The sequence below is a fragment of the Ovis canadensis genome, chromosome 15 (assembly GCF_042477335.2).
Source record: "Ovis canadensis isolate MfBH-ARS-UI-01 breed Bighorn chromosome 15, ARS-UI_OviCan_v2, whole genome shotgun sequence".
NCBI classification, from domain to species: Eukaryota; Metazoa; Chordata; class Mammalia; order Artiodactyla; family Bovidae; genus Ovis; species Ovis canadensis.
The window spans coordinates 85,864,585-85,884,767 of record NC_091259.1 but is presented as its reverse complement, the minus strand read 5'-3'; the positions used below and the strand labels follow the sequence as shown (position 1 = coordinate 85,884,767).

At 39.9% G+C, this 20,183-nt stretch overlaps 2 protein-coding genes and 1 pseudogene across 3 annotated transcripts; all 3 read right to left on the bottom strand.

Annotated features, from left to right (window-relative positions):
• Positions 1 to 510: 510 nt before the first annotated feature.
• On the bottom strand, positions 511 to 4,435 carry LOC138420640 (olfactory receptor 10AG1-like). Of its 2 annotated transcripts, XM_069553955.1 has the most exons (2): positions 4,417 to 4,435; positions 511 to 1,451 (listed from the first exon to the last, which is right to left on the bottom strand). In XM_069553955.1, exons 1-2 carry the CDS (start codon positions 4,424 to 4,426, stop codon positions 511 to 513), a joined length of 951 nt encoding a protein of 316 aa, XP_069410056.1. In that variant the 5' UTR covers positions 4,427 to 4,435. The 2 variants fall into 2 exon arrangements, with proteins under 2 accessions (XP_069410056.1, XP_069410057.1); XM_069553956.1 differs by lacking the exon at positions 4,417 to 4,435 and having other exon boundaries at positions 511 to 1,452.
• An 11,032-nt stretch (positions 4,436 to 15,467) lies between these two features.
• Positions 15,468 to 16,322, bottom strand: LOC138420655 (olfactory receptor 5F1-like). The gene has a single exon (XM_069553971.1). The coding sequence runs from the start codon at positions 16,320 to 16,322 to the stop codon at positions 15,468 to 15,470; it is 855 nt and encodes a 284-aa protein (XP_069410072.1).
• Positions 16,323 to 18,523: 2,201 nt separating this feature from the next.
• LOC138421032 (olfactory receptor 5F1-like) lies at positions 18,524 to 19,163 on the bottom strand (annotated as a pseudogene).
• Between the last annotated feature and the right edge of the window lie 1,020 nt (positions 19,164 to 20,183).

Genomic DNA, 20,183 nt, shown 5'->3' with positions numbered 1-20,183 from the left:
TGCTTTTGAATATGCTATCTAGGTTGGTCATAAGTTTCCTTCAAAGAAGTAAGCGTCTTTTAATTTCATGGCTGCAGTCACCATCTGCATTGATTTTAGAGCCCCCCAAAATAAAGTCTGACACTGTTTCCACTGTTTCCCCATCTATTTCCCATGAAGTGATGGAGTATAGAAAGGCATAAAAAAAGGGAAAATGTCATTCTTTCAGTTATAGCACATCCTGAATATCACACCTTATGCTTTACCGTCTGAGCTACCAGGGAATCCCCTTAGACATCTCTACTTACTAGTTTACAGTAAGGAGAAAACTGATCTTTAAAAGTGAAACATTTCTAAGTAAATGAACACCATTGCCATAACCTTGAATACATAAGTCTCTACTAAAAGGAAATTACAGCATGAGCTGTATTTAAAAACTTAGGACAAATTTCAATCAAGTCTTTGAACAAATCACATACATAAATGCAGCATAATTTCTGTATTATTTCAAATGTCTCATAATCCTGACAATTAAGGAAGAAATTTTCCAATTGCCTTTCTAACGTCTTTGTTCCGCAGACTATATATGATAGGATTGAACATTGGAGTCAAAATGGTGTAGAAAAGAGATATCAGTTTGTCTACACCTTCATGCTGATTCGATTTAGGCTTTAAGTAGGTGACGGTGGCTGATCCATAGAATAAAAGTACAACAGTGATGTGGGAAGAGCAAGTGGAGACAGCTTTGGTCCGTCCTGTGTTTGCTGGCAACTTAAGGATGGTGGAGATAATTCTGATATAGAACCCAAGTATCAGCAAAAAGGGAACAGTGACAAACATTATACCAAATATATAGACCACCATCTCATTCACAAAGATGTCTCCGCAAGCCAGTTTTAATAATGGTGGAATGTCACAGAAGAAATGATTGATTGTGTTGGAGCCACAGAAAGGCAGAGAGAAAATCTGGCATGTTTGGCCTATCTGGACTGGAACACCACCGATCCAGGAGGCAACCACCAGCCCAATGCAGACCTCGGGGCACATGACCAGGGGATAGTGCAGAGGGTCACAGATGGCCACACAGCGGTCGTAGGCCATCATGGCCAGGAGGAAGCACTCAGCGGCTCCCAGCATAAGGAAGAAGCACATTTGTGTAGCACAAGTTAAAAAAGAAATGGTTCCTTTCTGGGTGCAAAGGTCCATGAGCATCCTGGGAAGAGTGATGGATACATAACAGATTTCTAGGAAGGAAAAATTGCCGAGGAAAAAATACATGGGCGTCTGAAGAGTGGCATCTACTCTGGTTATTAGAATTATGGTGCCATTCCCCAACAGGATAATCACATAGATGACTAAGAATATCCCAAAAAGAAACCACTGAAATTGGGGAATATCAGTGAAACCCAAGAGGACAAAGTCCATCATGATAGTGAGATTTGTTTCTGTAATTTTCAAATGGTCTTCTCTCTCTAAATTTTTTTTTAATTTTAATACCTAATTTTATTGTAGGATTTTGCTTTTTTTTCTTCTTTTTTTTATTATTATTATTTTTTTAATTTTAAAATCTTTAATTCTTACATGCATTCCCAAACATGACCCCCCCTCCCACCTCCCTCCCCACAACAACTCTCTGGGTCATCCCCATTTACATTTCTTGACTGCATTTTCTTTTTGTACAATTGGACTAGGACATGGGCTTTAGTTCTAATAAGTTCTCAGTTACTTTCTGACACACTTGTGTTCTGTGATTTGGGGAGATTTGATTTGAATTCAGAAGCTATAAACTCATCTGCAGGAAAAAAATCTGAAATGATTTATAATGTTACATCTATATTCTAATAAAATCTATATGTCTCATTATTTTAATTTAAATTATGGCATGAGAATGGAGAAAGCAGATAAACTACTTCTTACAGTCAAAACATCAATTAATTGTCTACCTTCCATGACTTTTATTCCCCAATCAATCTCATCTATAATATTATATCTGGTCTAAAACATCTAACACAATGTACTACTTGCTATTTATATATACTTTTTACCCTTATTATGTCTAATAACTCATGTTATAAAGATATGGCATAAAGCTCTGCCCTAATTTGCTGCTTCATAAATGCTTCTGAATTAACTTGAAAGTAGAAATTATTATTAGAAGTGATTTTCTAAGGAGTGAGAAAGTTAAAACTGTAAGAATGCAAGAGACAAAGCTTTTATATTGAAGAGGATAAGGTTCCACCAATCAGAATTCCAAAGTACTGAATTAAAATACATCTCATTGCTTAAACACACAACTTTTTGACATTTACCTGTTTTTAATCCTATAATTTTGGTGGAGAAAGAAATAGCAACCCTGGAGAATCCCAGGGACGGAGGAGCCTGGTGGGCTGCTGTGTATGGGGTCGCACAGAGTCGAACAAGACGGAGGCAACTTAGCAGCAGCAGCAGTAATTTTGGACATTTAAATACTTTTCTGCCAAAATTAAATGTTCCTAAGGAAAAGAAAGAGCAATACATATAAAAGTTTCACAAATGTAGTCAGATATTGTGTCCATTTCCTTCCCTGTTTGTGGTAACATAAACAATAATAAGAATCAACCAAAAAGGTTAAGTTAAATATTCTTTTTCAGGAAATTATAATTTGGGTGTGAAAAATGCTTCATGTATTCCCCTATAGAGGAAAGTGCTCAGATGTTCAGTCGTGTCCAACTTTTTGTGACCCTGTAGCCTGCCAGGCTCCTCTGTTCATGGGATTCTCCAGGCAGGAATACTGGGGTGGGTTGCCATACCCTCATCCAAAGGATCTTCCTGACCAGCTGATCGAACCCGTGACTCTTACGTCTCCTGCACTGGCAGGCAGATTCTTTACCACTAGTGCCACTCTGGAAGCTCTACAGAAGGAAATTCACTGGTAAAATGTGATTCTTTCTCATTGAAATTATTTTAGTTGTAATGGCAACATTTACTTTATTGTCAGTTTATCAAAATATGTTTGATTAATTTGAATGCAATATAGCATTCTTTGATTACCATTTTAATAGATTATTTCTAGAAATGAATAATATTAATGTTAGTATTATGTTAGCAATAGACACATTAAAAGCATATATTTCAAATGCTTCAAACACATTAACTTTTTAATGCAGAAAGTAAGATATCTAACTTAAACAAGGATATCTTAAAGAATAAATAGGTGTTCAACCCCTATATACTCATGATTTTAGTTGTTGGACATGTGTCTTAGTCGTTCAGTCATGCCGGACTCTTTGTGACACCATAGAGAGCAGCCTACCTACCCTGTGAAATTTTCCGGGGAAGAACACTGAAATGGGTAGTCATTCCCTTTTCCAGGGGATCTTCCCAATCAAGGGGTCAAATCTGGTTCTCCTGCATTGCAGACAGATTCTTTATTATCTGAACCACAAGAGAAAGCCCATAGTTGTTTGATATTATTTATTAAATCTTGATCCTGAAATTTAGAAACTATCTGAATTAAAATAGAATATTAATACATAATAGTTTATATTTACCTTTTTCAAATTTTTCTGGTTACTTTATTCTTGCTGATGAATTTTTTTAATATATCTTAAAATGTTACATTGTTTAAGATCTGTAAGATTTTTAAACAGGAACTTAACTTGCTTTCATAAAGCAAGGCTCTTTTTAGAGGAACTCCTCACTTCTTCCTCAAGGAAATATTTCTTTTCCCTCTGTACATCTAAATTGCTAGTTAAATGCTCCTGTTGGCAATTAAGTTGGTGTGTTTTTGCAAACAATTCTTCCATGGTAGACCAGACTTTCCTTCAGGCCTTCCACATAATATAATTTCATGCCTTCTCCATTTCCTAAATACAGTCAGCGGGCAAAGATATCCTAGAAGAAGAAACACTTTGAATGGTCCAACAGTCCAGCAGGAAAATGTTCAAATTCTTTATCAACTGATATATTACCTGTGTTATTTTATTCTCTATAATTCCTCTGAATAGTCTTTAAAAACAAAACAAAACAAAACAAAACCATGCATCGTTGTCATCTGAACATGCTCTACTTATTCTCTCACCTTTAAGCAAAACTAAGATTATTTTATTTAAAGCGTGATAATCTCTCAGACACCCTGGGAATCCCTGAATAGACACATACAGCTCATTAATGAAACCTATAAACAAAAATTAAGAACAACTACGTTATTTGAAGTTTTTTTTTATGTGGATCATTTTTAAAGTTTTTATTAAATTTGTTTCAATATTGCTTCTGTTTCATGTTTTTTGGTTTTTTTGACCAGAAATGGACCCTGCATCCCCTGCTCTTGAAGGTGAAGTCTTAACCACTGGACTGCCATGGAAGTCCCAAGAACAACCATTATTTATAAAATTCTCTAAATTAAAAACTCCTCTTTTTCATTGAAAGATTTAGTAATTTACATTTCTCAGTTTCAACCCACATGCATATATTTTGTGGAAAGAAGCACTTCAAGCATGAATCTAATATTTACAGACTAAGTTTTGCTATTGTTCCTGTAACAGAGTCATTTTCCAGGCCTGGATTTCTGCTCATCTCCACTGTATTAGGAGACTATTTCTTCAAATTTTGAGCCTCAGTGTTTTTCCTTAGTCAGGAGGTTATACTCCCTTGCAATTATTTTAGCACAGTTCTATTGGGGATGTTAGGTAATTTCAAATAGTACCTAACACTGACGTCTATGGGCTGGATCCCACTTTCACTGCCAAAAAATGTAGAAATTGACTCTAAGTAAAACAATAAAGTCTATTTTTTCTGACTCTGAATCATGTGCCCCTACCATCCCCACAGGTTTTAGGGCAAACACTTATCACGCAGCATGTGCCAGCAGGAACCTTATGACTGTGTTATACACAGAATTTTGACCAGGTACCCTGTGACTCAAACCACGCTATTCCTAGGAAGAGGATCCCTAAATGCCCAGTGTACACAAAGTGAGAATTTGAACATCATGACTAGGCTCTGACACGGGCTCCCCGTAGCCAGAAAACAGAAGATGCGTCTTCTATCCTGCCTCCCTCGCCCCGTGTACACACACCACTCATCGCCAGGGGGAATTCTTACAAAAATCTCTTCCTGAAGCTGGAAAATATTCTTATTACCAACAAAAGCTGGATGGTTCGGGAGAATGGCATTGAAACATGTATTTTATCACATGTGAAACGAATCTCCAGTCCAGGTTCCACATGAGACAGAATGCTCTGGGCTGGTGCACTGGGATGACCCAGTGGGATGGGATGGGGAGGGAGGAGGGACGGGGGTTCAGGATGGGGAACACATGTACACCCATGGCTGATTCTTGTCAATGTATGGCAAAACCAATGCAGTAAAGTAATTAGCCTTAAAAAAAATGTAATCTTCAAAAAACAAACAAACAAACAAACAAACCTGTATTTGTCTATGGAAGGTTATGGATGAAGCAGGGAAACAAGATAAACTACATATAGCACAAGCAAAAGTCTGATTCATTTTTTCCCATCTGACTGCTGCTTAACAAATGCTTTCCTATTTCAAAAGTGTTCTTTGAGAGCTGTCTTTGCTTCTGATTTTGACAGATTTGCTTTATACTCAGAACACACTCTAGACGGCGCTAGTGCTAAAGACCCCCACCTACAGGTGCAGGAGCCACGAGACACAGGGTTTAATCCCTGGGTTGTGAAGATGCCCTGGAGGAGGACATGGAAACCCACTCCAGTTTTCTTGCCTGAGAAATCTTGGACGTAGGAACCTGGAGAGCTATAATCCATAGGGTGGCCAATAATCCGACATGACTGAAGTTATTTAGCACACACACACACACACCCCATGCTGAACATACTTGCACGATAACGTATATATATATACGTTTTTCTTATTCCTTGCTTCCCTGGTGGCTCAGATGGTAAAGCGTCTGCCTGCAATGTGGGAGACCTGGGTTAGATCCCTGGGTGAGGAAGATCCCTTGGAGGAGGAAATGGCAACCCACGCCAGTACTCTTGCCTGGAAAATTCCACGGACTGAGGAGCTTGGTGGGCTACAGTCCATGAGATCTCAAAGATCTCACTTTCTTTCTTATTTATATATTATCTCATTCTTTTCTTCTCTCCATTTTTGCACAAAAATATTTATTAACAATTTATTGTATGGAAATTATCTCACTCTTTCATTTCTTTTACTTTCAATCACTTTTAATCTGTTTATTCAAAATGCAGTTCAAGGTGGCTGATATTGAACATATAGCTTTTTAAAATCTTAATGTTTACCTTTCACTTGAACTGCTTAGTCAGTATTTGTTTAACATTTTCTTTTTTTTACTATAAATTCCTATTTGTTTCCATTTATTCTTTTGTTTTACTGCTCTTCTGCCAATTTTGGAATTAATTGTTTTATATTTTACATTTGATATCTTACTCTGACTTTTTATTATTATTTCAGTGATTGCTTCAGGGCTTACAGTTTAAAATGTGCAAGATATCAATGTTTGCCTACAGTTAAAATTGTTCCACTTTGATCTTTGTTTACAGCTTTCCACATTCCACTTCATGTCTCACATCAAGCACGTCACACCTGACATTTTGCGAACGTCATAATCTTGTAACAGTGTTCTGCCAGGTCCTCAGATGCATTCTTTGTGTTATTGATGTCATATATTATACTTGTATGTATATTATAATCCCAACTTATCTGTCAATATTTTAGCTTTAAGCAGTCATTTGTCTAACAGATCAGGACTCCTATTGCACCTCCCTGAAATCCTCTGTCTAGCTCCTCTGTGAAGTACCCAGATAATAGCAGTTCACACGTATTTCCTGGGTTTTTCAGATGCTGAAGAAGTCAGGTGTTAGTTGTTCGGTCATGTCCTACTCTTTGGGACTGTAGCCCACGAGGCTCCTCTGTCCATGGGATTTTCCAGGCAAGAACAGTGGGGTGAGTTTCCATTCCCTTCTCCAGGGGATCTTCCCGACCCAAGGATCAAACCCTGGTCTCCTGCTGTACAGGGAGATTCTTTACCAGCTGAGCCACCAGGGAAGTCCTCAAATGCTATTACCACTGCCAAGTGGAAGAAATTAGCTGCTTGATTTCCAGACCTACTGGCACTTAATGATTGATAATGTTAGCTGCTCTGCTACCTCAGAATCAACCAAATACCTAATTGCATTATACCTAATGAGCTGACCATGTACACTGGGACCTCTCCCTCATCTGGTCTTTAAAAATGTTTTGTTAAAACACTTGTCAGAGTTCCAAATGTTTTTGGAGTATGAGGCACCTGTTCTTGCATGGCCCTGAAGTCAAGCTTTCTCTGCTCCAAAATGGGATGTTTCAGCTGTGTCTCGCTTCACTGTGCATCAGGGACACAATTTTGCATTCTGTAACAGTCTCACTGTGGTGTGATAGATTTTATTCTTATTCATTCTAAAGGGGCTCACTGTAGTACATATATTCATGATTTCCAAGAAATTTGAAAATTGTTCTGTCACTATAGTTAGTGCTTTACACTTGGCCTTCAGTTATTCATATTTTAGACAATTTTAGACAATCCTCCTGTTCCTAAGGCTGTGACTTTTTTATATCATTTTTAAAGTACTCCTTATGGTTTAGTGAACACCCTGGTGGCTCAGAGATTAGAGCGTCTGCCTGCAATGCAGGAGACCTGGGTTCGATCCCTGGATCGGGAAGATCCCCTGGAGAAGGAAATGGCAACCCACTCCAGTATTCTTGCCTGGAGAATCCCATGGATGGAGGAGCCTGGTGGGCTACAGTCCACAGGGTCGCAAAGAGTCGGACACGACTGAACGACTTCACTTTCTTTCACGTTATGGGTTTTATTCTTTCCAGAATTTGAATTCAAGGTCACTGACATTTCTTTGACCATGTCCAAATTACTGTAAATCTAATCCTATTAATTTTTCATTTCACTTACTTTTAATTATATTTCATTTCCTTTCTTCTTACCTTTCACTCTAGAAATTTCAGTGCATTTTTTACAGGTTTTATGTATTTGTTGAAAGTCTCTGTGTGTGAAAGTAAAAGTCATGCAGTCGTGTCTGACTCTTTGTTACCCCGTGGACTGTAGAATGCCAGGCTCCTCTGTCCATGGAACTCTCCAGACCAGAGTACTGGAAAGGGTAGCCATTCCCTTCACCAGGGAATCTTCCCAAGATAGGGATCAAACCCAGGTCTTCCTCTGCAGGATGATTCTTTACCATCTGAACCACCAGGGAAGCCCTGAAACTCTGTATTTAACTCAAACTTTGTTTAGCTATATTTTATTTCAAGGCCTTGGCTATTATTAAGAGATTATGGGAGGCATTGCTAAATCCATCACTTGAGACATCTTGCAGTCATTTTCAATTGATTCTTTTTCTTTTTCCTTTGGACAGTCGGTTAGTCTTCCTGAGCTTTCCATATTATAGGTAATTTAATGAGCGATTGAACTGAACTGAACTGATGGTGCATGGGATGAAAACCAAGCGTCCTAGCCACAAGACCACCAGGGGCTAGAATTAAAGCATCTCTGACTCTTGCCCTAGCTGAAAACAAGAATGTTTCAAGAAGAGAAAAACTGTAAAAACAGGTACAAATTTTACTATTAGAGATATCGCTCAATGCATGGGAGATCACACAGGAAAACAGTTCGTTTATCCAACTCAGGAGCAGGGCAGAGATGCACCACCAGAAAGAAAGAGTATGGACATTGTCTCTAATGAGGAGGAGTACAGTACATCAGAAACGAAGCAGAGATACACACCCTGAGAGGAAGGGGTGTGTCCTGGGTGAGGAGGAGTGCACTGTGGAGGTGTGTAAATCACACACATAGGACCGTCCTTCCGGGGTTTGTTTACCTTTGGCCGATTGTTTTGTTTCTTCCTTCAACCCGACTGGTCCCTGGATCCTCCTCAAGAGGAGTGCACATTTTTTTTCTAAGATGGATCCCACCACAGAGGTGTATGGATGCATGTCCACTTATTACAGGGTGGGGCCCCCTCTCTTTTCAACACCTAAGAACTTCCTGCACATGTGCAGACAGGGAAGTCTTCCTTGACCTCAGGAGTGAGCACCTACCTGTCTCTTGGCTTTAGCAGGGCTCAGCTTTTATCACTGGCTTTGTCCTTGGAGTATTGGAGTGAGAAGAAAGGCTGAATTCTACTCCACTTGACAGCACCAGGTGTCTGGCCCAGAGGCCCACTGCTGCCCACCTCACAAATATACCCAGATGTTGACTGTTCTGGTTGGGAGGCAACTCCTATAACTCTGACCTATGGTTTATCTCTAGTATCTCCATTCCTTCCGCAACCATATGGTAGCCATTTTCCCAGAAGCCTCCTGCAACTTTCTCTGGGATATGCATATCCCATCATTCTCCCAGAGACTCTTAGGAAAATTTAATACAGGTCTATCAATTTGGCCGGTCCCCAGCCCCAGCCACCAACACACCTCCCTTACGTTTTGTGCCTCAGGACAGACCTTAGGATCTTTTGTCGAGTTCTGATCTCTGCCCCATCAGTTCAGTGAGACATCTGTGCTATTCTTTCAGTTCTATTTATCCGTACTTCGATCAGGAACTTGTCTCCAGGAATAAAACCAGCATGGCTAGGAGATTAACACTGTGAGTTTCCTTCCATGATGGACAAACTCAAGGTGGGGTCTGTGGTCCTCCTGATAGCCATGCTTTCGGTCAATACCTTCCAATTGCGGGTAGTTGGTCATGTCTGCTGCTACTAGTCCAAGCAGGGAAACACGATAGGATGCCTATGATTATGTAAGTAAGAATCCGCGAATAGCCAAAGCAATCTTGAGAAAGAAGAATGGAACTGGAGGAATAAACCTGCCTGACTTCAGGCTCTACTACAAAGCCACAGTCATCAAGACAGTATGGTACTGGTACAAAGACAGAAATATAGATCAATGGAACAAAATGGAAAGCCCAGAGATAAACCCGCGCACCTATGGACACCTTATCTTTGACAAAGGAGGCAAGAAGATACAAAGGAGAAAAGACAATCTCTTTAACAAGTGGTGCTGAGAAAACTGGTCAACCACTTGTAAAAGAATGAAGCTAAAACACTTTCTAACACCATACACAAAAATAAACTCAAAATGGATTAAAGATCTAAATGTAAGACCAGAAACTATAAAACTCTTAGAGGAGAACATAGGCAAAACACTCTCCGACATAAATCTCAGCAGGATCCTCTATGACCCACCTCCCAGAATATTGGAAATAAAAGCAAAAATAAACAAATAGGACCTAATTAAAATTAAAAGCTTCTGTACAACAAAAGAAATGATAAGCAAGGTGAAAAGACAGCCTTCAGAAAATAATAGCAAATGAAGCAGCTGACAAACAACTAATTTCAAAAATATACAAGCAACCCCTGCAGCTCAATTCCAGAAAAATCAATGACCCAATCAAAAAATGGGCCAAAGAACTAAATAGACATTTCTCCAAAGAAGACATACAGATGGCTAACAAACACATGAAAAGATGCTCAATATCACTCATTATCAGAGAAATGCAAACAAAACCTCAATGAGGTACCATTTCACTCCAGTTAGAATGGCTGTGATCCAAAAGTCTACAAGCAATAAATGCTGGAGAGGGTGTGGAGAAAAGGGAACCCTCTTACGCTGTTGGTGGGAATGCAAACTAGTACAGCCACTATGGAGAACAGTGTGGAGATTCCTTAAAAAACTGCAAATAGAACTACCTTATGACGCAGCAATCCCACTGCTGGGCATACACACTGAGGAAACCAGAATTGAAAGAGACACATGTACCCCAATGTTCAACGCAGCACTGTTTATAATAGCCAGGACATGGAAACAACCTAGATTTCCATCAGCAGATGAATGGATAAGAAAGCTGTGATACATATACACAATGGAGTATTACTCAGCCATTAAAAAGAATACATTTGAATCAGTTCTAATGAGGTGGATGAAACTGAAGCTGATTATACAGAGTGAAGTAAGCCAGAAAGAAAAACACTGATATAGTATACTAACGCATATATATGGAATTTAGAAAGATGGTAATGATAACCCTGTATGAGAGACAGCAAAAGAGACACAGAGGTATAGAACAGTCTTTTGGACTCTGTGGGAGAGGGAGAGGGTGGGATGATTTGGGAGAATGGCGTTGAAACATGTATAATATTGTATATGAAATGAATTGTCCAGGTTTGATGCAGGATACAGGATACTTGAGGCTGGTGCACTTGGATGACCCAGAGGGATGGTACGGGGAGGTAGGAGGGAGGGGGGTTCAGGATTGGGAACACGTGTACACCCATGGTGGATTCATGTTGATGTATTGCAAAACCAATACAATATTGTAAAGTAATTAACTTCCAATTAAAATAAATACATTTAAATTAAAAAAAAAAAGAATCCATTACAGAAGCCTGTAACATCCATCTCGGTAGGAGGCTCTATTGCCCACGCTGCCTTAAAGAAGCAATCTGTCATATTAGTTGTTGCTTATGATGAGGACCACGCAGAAAGGAACAGAGAGCCTGCAGCCAGTATCTAGCCAGAAGTGACGCCTTCAGTCTAACAACTGCAAACAATTGAATTATGCCAACACAACTGGGTCTTTCTCCAGTTAATCCTCAGCTGGCCCTACAACCCTGGATAATACCCTGATTGCAACCTTGTGAGACCCTACACAGAATATGCAACTCAGTGATAAGAATCCTGGTCCACAGAACTTGGAAATAATTACTGTGTGTCTTTGTATATGTATCTGTGTGTGTGTGTGTTTAAACTAAAATTTTGATAATGTATTACACAACAATAAAAAATTAATGTACATTTCAAGCTATCACAATCTTTGAACTCCAAAGTCTAATTCCCGAGTATAGTAATAGCTAACATTTTTCTCTTTTATCTTTACTGTTGTGTAATAAGACCCTCAAAATTAAACCTGTGTGATGAGCGATTCTGTTCCCCATCCCCCCTCACCATGTTCTCCTGCCACTGCTGAGAAATGAAATTTGCATTCTTCGTTAATACGCATTCCTTGTTGCTGACTCATGTGCGTGGTATTCACATTGCTTCTCTTAGGGAAACACACTGACTGAAACTACCCACCCTGACTAGACATCTTAGTACATATTTGCATGGATTATTTTACCAGAGGAAGTCCGGGTAAGGAACTAACAAGACACCATCAACAATCTGGGAAAGGTCAGATTTTCCACAATCTGGGAAAAGTCAAATGGAGACTCCATGAGTCCTACCACGTCCCAGAAGCCTTCCTGTTGACATCCACCTTGGCTGAGCAATGCTTGCACCACCAGGAAGGACCCTGACTCAGAATGATCAGCCAAAGACAGCCTGGAAATCAACTCCATCAACGTAAATCCCTAGCTTGTGAGTCACGAGGCAGAGCAGTCCTTCTGGGCTCCCTCACCGCCCTGGCCTCTGCCCGGGCACTCCTTCCCAATAAAGTCTCTTGCTTTGTCACCAAGTGTGCCTCCTTGGACAATTCATCTCTGAGCGTTAGACGAGGGTCCCCTTTTGAGCTCTGGAAGGTGTTCCCCTTCCTACAACTTTCCTGCTCCTTCCTCCTGACTTGACCGCAGAAACCCAAGGCCATAAAGTCAGCAAAGCAAGAATTATCAAAGGAGGAGAATTTTGACCAGGGCCAGGGGACCAAAATAAATGGCTGAAGAAAATGTCATGGAAACAGCTGGCCTCGAGAGAACAATCAACCATATGTGACAGTTATTGTTCGGTCGCGGTCACGTCTGACTCTTTGGGACCCCATGGACTGCAGTACATCAGGCGTCCCTGTCCTTCTCTGTTTCCCTGAGTTCACTCAAACTCATGACAATTGAGTGATGCCATCCAACCATCTCATCCTCTGTCACCCCTCCTCTTCCTGCCCTCAGTCTTTCCCAGCATCAAGGTCGTTTAAGAATGAGTCGGCTCTTCACATCAGGCTGAGTATTTGAGCTTCAGCTTCAGCATCAGTCCTCCCAGTGAATATTCAGGGTCAGCTGCTTTCTGAATAAAGCCCTTTTCCTTGCCTCAACGCCTTGTCTCTCAGATTCAGTCACTGGCCTGTCTTGTGGAGAGCAGAGCGAACTTGGACTCGGTAACAAGAGGACATCTCCTAGAATTCCACTCCTCCTTATTTTGGCTGCAAAGCCGCAAAATGACACCAGAAGCCCATGGGAGTCATCAGTGGAAAATACCAAAGCCACCTGTCCCTGAATGATTGTTTACGGCTCAGAGGTTAGAGTGTCTGCCCGCAATGGGGGAGACCCGGGTTCTATCCCTGGGTCTGATCCCTGGGTTGGGAAGATCCCCTGGAGAAGGAATTGGCAACCCACTCCAGTATTCTTGCCTGGAGAATTCCATGGACAGAGGAGTCTGGCGGGCTACAGTCTATGGGGTCGCAAAGAGTCGGACACGACTGAGCGACTTCACTTCACCTTCAACTTCTCTCTAAATTAGGACGTGTGTGTGTCTGTCACTCAGTAGCACCCGACTCTTTGCAAATACTGTGCTTTAGAACACTCAGATCTTAAAAATGCAGGAGTTTCCTATCTTTATCAGAGTTTAACCAAGTTAGCACAGATGCACTGCTTTTTTCTCTCTACTCTCCCTCTGCCTAAATTATCTAAGAGCATTCTTCACACTCATCTCCCACATTCCACATAGCCATTGAACGAGCATGTGAAAGCACTCACCTGGCCACAAGTGATTGAGTCCACAGTGCCTGTTATACAAAGATGGTTCAACCAAACTATTTACTGCAGCTGTTTAAATAAGAACCAAGAGAAAGTGTTTATCTCTTTACTTCTGTAGTTGTATTTATTTATTTTTTTTAGACTGGGAATTGTTTTCCATATCTTCCTCAGTATTGACTGGAGAAAATTTAAAGTCAAACATCAGGGAGATAGAGGATAATCAAACAGATATATAAATAGTACGTATGCATTTCATTTTTCATCTTTCTGTTCTCCTTTACCCATGAGTTAATGACTGACACACAATGCAACCATGAGTAATAAATTATGTTTTTACATCTTATTTATTTTATAACAAAGGGAAACATGATAATACAATTTCAGGAGATTTAACGCTTTGAGCCCAATTCACAAATTCAGAGTTTTAGACATAGCAATGTGTCCACAGAAGGGCTAGTATTAAGAGTTTAAAGAGAACGCTAACATAAGTACATGTCAATTTCCCATCCAAGGCAGTAAATTATATCTCAGCTAAGCAAAAAATGACCACATTTCTGTTTTCTGGTGCCGCACTTTCATTTGACATACATCCCATATAGTTTCAATAAAGCTATTTGTTTTAAAATTTTTTCTATAAGGCTACAGATTGACAACAAAGCTATCTAGTTGCAATAAGTTATATATTTGCAACCTACTCCGGTATTCTTGCCTGGAGAATCTCTTGGGTAGAGGAGCCTGGCGGGCTACAGCGCGTGGGGTGGCAAAGAATCGGATGCAACCAAACAACTACCGCTGCCACTACCACTACGCATTTGCAGTGAAGTTATGTGCACATTAACCTCTACAGTCTACATATTTTCACATAATTCAGCTCCTTTACATTGGAGTTTTTATTCTTCTACACTTAGCCATTTGCATTTTACCTTCTTGACGGTATACTGTTTATTTTCCTTTGAAACGTGATTAGCTGAGTATGTGTGTGTCTGTGTTTAGGTACTAATATCATCTGGGACAGAGGAAGTGAGAGAATGGTAGGGAACTTTTGAGAAGAAGACAAAGAATAGAAGAAAAACTAGCATAAATTTGTGCATTCAAAGTCAGACAGCAGTTTTTTAAATAGCACTCTTTTACACCAATTCATATTTTTTCTTTAACAGATATGTGTGTTTTTCCAGGGATAAAGGAAATGATAGTTGGCATGTTTACTGTTGCTATTAAAAGGATAATCCTGAATTTAGACTTAAACAACTCTGCAGGAAATAATTCCATAAATAAAACTGGAATCTATTTTAAAGTTTAAAAAGTTTGATATAGGTTGGATATAACACTCTCTCACGAACTATAAATTGTGAAAAAACATGCACCAGGAAAAAATAAATTGACAGTTGCAAATACTCTACATGGCTGGTTTCATGTGATATTGTCGATTTTGACTCTAAATACTGAATTGCTTATTTTCATAGTCCAAATTTCTTTACAAGTTATCCCTATTTCTAAGAACCCAAAATAAATATAGAATGATTAGATGACACTTCCCCAGTTTTACATATAACTTTGGTAACTTTGCTTATATCTAATTGGATACATGTATGTGAATATGAATGGATTTGATTAATTCGAAAATATTCTAATGAAAAACTAACTTGAGTCTAGCTTTTCAAATTTCAGTGTACTCTATTTAATGCAGAAAATTCACCAAACAATCCCAGAAGTGAAGGGACCATTTTCCTAGTAATTACATTCCATAAAGCCATCTTTACTTATTCATGAGGCTGTAGATCAGAGGGTTCAACACGGGGATGACCACTGTGTAGAACACGAAGCCACTTTGTCCTGAGTCAGGGAGTAGCTGGAGGAAGGTCTGAGATAAGTGTAGATGGAGGTGGAATAGAACAGCCTGATGGCTGTCAGGTGAGATGCACACGTGGAGAAGGCTTTGCGCCTCCCCTCCCCTGCATGCATGCGGAAGATGGAGAAGAGAATGTAGCAGTAGGAGGTGAGGATCACCAGCAGAGCCCCAACCATATTCACACCAGTGAATGTGGACAAGATGCTTTCATGCAGGCGTGTGTCAGAACATGAGAGCTTAAAAAGTGGGGGACTGTCACAGAAGAAGTGATGGATGATACTGGAACTGCAGAATGGCAAGCTGCTTACACAACTGGTGTTCACCACAGAGTTCAACAGTCCTGCTGTAAAAGCCCCTGCTGCCATTTTCAGGCAGACCGTCCTGGACATGATCAAGGAGTAAAGGAGAGGGTTGCATATGGCCACATAGCGGTCATGGGCCATTAACCCAAAAAGGATGCATTCAGTTGTGGCCAAGGCTATAAGGAAGTACATCTGCAGAAAGCAGCCAGCAAATGAGATGGACTTCTTCTCTGATAATAGATCTACCAGCATCTTTGGGGTGATGGTGGATGAGTAACAAACATCCACAAAGGACAGGTTAGCCAGGAAGAAGTGCATGGGTGTGTGAAGTCTGGAATCCACTCTGATTAAGAGGATCATCCCAACATTCCCCACAATTGTCACTGTGTAAATCACAGAAAAAAAGAAAAAGAGGAAAACCTGCTGCTCCCATGTGTCTGTTAAGCCCAACAGGATGAACTCAGTCAGCAGAGTATAATTTTTTCTGGCCATTTGTCACAGGTACAGTATGCTTAAATTTACATTAGGTGTCGCAGGTATAATATGCTTAAGTTTGCATTAGGCACAAAGTTTGCAGAAAATAGTACAAATATGAATGATTTTTAGTGGTTGGCATATAGAAAACATAACACCTAGGATCATAGAGCATAATAAATACTGAAACTGACATAACAGTTAAGTTAGTAGAAGAAAATTAATAACTCTTGGAATTTATTAAGCAGTTGTATCACATTTGGGTTGAGGGATTAAAAAATGACTGGTCAAGGCCAGCGTATTTCATTTCAGATTAATTTTTTTTTTTTTTGCAAATCCAGTTGCTGCTGCTAAGTCATTTCAGTCGTGTCCGACTCTGTGTGACCCCATAGATGGCAGCCTACGAGACTCCCCCGTCCCTGGGATTCTCCAGGCAAGAACACTGGAGTGGGGTGCCATTTCTTTCTCCAATGCATGAAACTGAAGAGTGAAACCGAAGCTGCTCAGTCGTGCCAGACCCTCAGCGACCCCATGGACTGCAGCCTTCCAGACTCCTCCGTCCATGGGATTTTCCAGGCAAGAGGACTGGAGTGGGGTGCCAGTATCTATGTTGTATTCTTTCTCATTTAGCCCACATACAAAATATAAAATAGAGACGTGTTCTTGCTGAAGTCTCTCCCATATCTTCTGAACAGACACTTAATTTTAACTCAAATACATTTTTTTTCTTCTCCTCAAGATCACTCTATATGTTCTTCAACTCAATAATTCATGCATCACCACCTGGAAATTGCTTTTGTGTTCTCCAAGCAGCAAAAGCAGCCCATTTCAAATAACCAAAATTTGGGCATGTATTATATTGTTTAGAAGAGGAGGGCAAGGCAACCTGCTCCAGTATGCGTGCCTGGAGAATTCCATGGACAGAGGAGCCTGGTGGGCTACAGTCCATGGGGTCGCAAAGAGTCAGACACGACTGAGTGACTAAGCACAGCACAGCATATTGTTAAGAATGATTCTGTAGTAAACCAGTAACCATCCTCATCACAAACCACACTGTCCAATGAATGCCATATATTAACAGACACTATACCTGTCCACGGCAGTGAATGACAGTACCAAGTTCTTATTGCATTCTTCTCAGTACTAACTTTTTAGTTAAGTATTTTCTTTTTCATCAAAATCCCTAATAAATCTGTTGAGGCACAAAAATAAAATGAAGACAGTTTTCATGTTTTAAATGAAATAAAAATCAGTAAAAATATGAATCAGCTCTTTGTAAAAATGTGAGGCATCTTCTGAGTATATACACATTGCTGCCCTTTTATTTTGTTCTTAAACAGGGTTGGGCGCACTTGGGGACTGATTTATGGATTTTGATTGTGAAATCAATCCTCTAAAGGCAGAAGCTGAAGTCTCAAAAGTAATTAAAATGTGATCACACCCAGAGAGATGGAATCAAACACTAGTGTGATCTTCATCACAACACGGCTCCTGATCTCTGTCTTTTTAAAGTCTTTGCTTTATTTAAAAATGGTTCCATGTCCTGGCTGTTATAACAGTGCTGCGATGAACATTGCTTTATTTAAAAATGGCTCCAGGTCCTGGCTGTTGTAACAGTGCTGCGATGAACATAACTTTATTTAAAAATGGTTCCATGTCCTGGCTATTATAAACAGTGCTGCGATGAACATTGCAGTACACGTGTCTCTTTCAATTCTGGTTTCCTCGGTGTGTATGCCCAGCAGTGGGATTGCTGGGTCATAAGGAAGTTCTATTTCCAGTTTTTTAAGGAATCTCCACACTGTTCTCCATAGTGGCTGTACTAGTTTGCATTCCCACCAACAGTGGAAGAGGGTTCCCTTTTCTCCACGCCCTCTCCAGCATTTATTGCTTATAGACTTGCACTGGGATGACCCGGAGAGATGGTATGGGGAGGGAGGTGGGAGCGGGGTTCAGGATGGGGAACACGTGTACACCCGTGACGGATGCATGTTGATGTATGGCAAAACCAATACAGTATTGTAAAGTAAAATAAAGTAAAATTTTTTTAAAAAAAGATGCTGGGTGACAATTAAAAATAAATAAATAAAAATGGTTATTTAATTGTCTCTTTCTTTGTGGTGTTAGCAGCTTAGTCCAAACGGGTATATAACCTACTACCATACTACTGTCCTTCCCTGTGTGGGTTTCTGTGTATCCCTCCCCTTAGCAGAGTAATTTTAACTTTTATTCCACATTTGTTCTTGAGTGGAATTAATCAGAAGGAGAAAATAACTACTAACCTCGTGCCTACATGAATATTTATTGACCGAGATGAACCACATGGACCACAGATGGTTGCGGCGGATGACAACTTCATGAGAGAGCATGTAGGAGTAGAAGGTGAGGGTCACCAGCAGAGTTCCGACCATATTCACCAGTAAACGTGGAAAAGATGCTTTCATGCAGGCATGTGTCAGAAAGGAGAGCTTAAAAAGTGTGTGTGGGGGGGTGTTGTCACAGAAGAAGTGATGTATGACATTGGAACTGCAGAATGGTAAGCTGCTTACATAACTGGTGTTTACCGTGGAGTTCAACAGTCCTGCTGTAAAAGCCCCCACTGCCATTTCTATGCAGGCCATCCTGGACATGATCAAGGAGTAAAGGAGAGGGTTGCTTATGGCCACATAGAGTCATAGGCCATTAACGCCAAAAGGATGCATTTGGTGTGGCAAAGTGTATAAAGAAGTACATCTGCAAAAAGCAGCCAACAAAAGAGATTGTCTTCTTCCCGGATAATAAATCTACCAACATCTTTGGAGTGATGGTGGAGGAATAAAAAACGTCCACAAAGGACAGGTTAGCCAGGAAGAAATACATGGGCGTATGAGGTTTGAAATCAGTCCTGATTAAGAGGATCATCCCAACATTTCCCACAACGGTAAGCATGTAAATCACCAAGAAAAGGCAAAAGGGGATTACCTGTAGCTCCAATGTATCTGTTAATCCCAACAGGATGAACTCTGTGAGTGAAGTGCAATTTTTTCTGCCCATTGATTACAGATACAGTATGCTTAAACTTAAACTGGGTGTGCATATTTCCCATTGCACAATTTACCAGAAATAGAAATATTGATAAAGTAAAACATATATGGAAAAGAAACCTAGGACAACAGAGCACGGTAAACAGAGTCAGAGGAGAACTACCAGACAAATGAATAAGCACTGGATTTTATTAAGTAATTGGCTGTATTAATTCTGGACTGAGGGATCTGCAAGTGACTCATCTAAACACAGATACATCACCTAAGGTTCTTTTTCGAGTGCAGCATCTATGTTCTATTCTTTCCCTTCCATATCCAAATGCAAAGTACAGAATTATTCTTGCTGAAGTTTTTTTTTTTTTTTCCATTCTCTGAGCAGGCATTTGAATTTAACTGAAATCACTTTTTTTTTTCCTCCTCAAGTCTGCTCTCTATATTCTTCAACTCCAAAATGTATGCATGGTCACTTGGAAATCACTTGTGTCTTCTCCAGGCAGCAAGAAATAGCCCAGTTCGATAACTGATATTTTGGCATCTATCATATTCTTAATGGTGATATTGTAGTGTATTAAGGCACACAAATAAGTATTCTTCTTTCAAAGCACACTATCAGATTAATGCCGTGTGGTAGCACACATTATAACTATTTATGGCGGTGAATGGCAGAGACTGCACCAAGTACTGAACAGCATTTTTCTCAGTACTAACTTGTCTAATCTATTATTTCTGTTTTTACTAGAATCCCTAATAACTCAGGTGAGGCACACACACACACACACACACACACACACACAAAAACATAAAAATGCAATTTTCATGTTTTAAATGAAATGTAAAGCAGTGAAATTTTGAATGA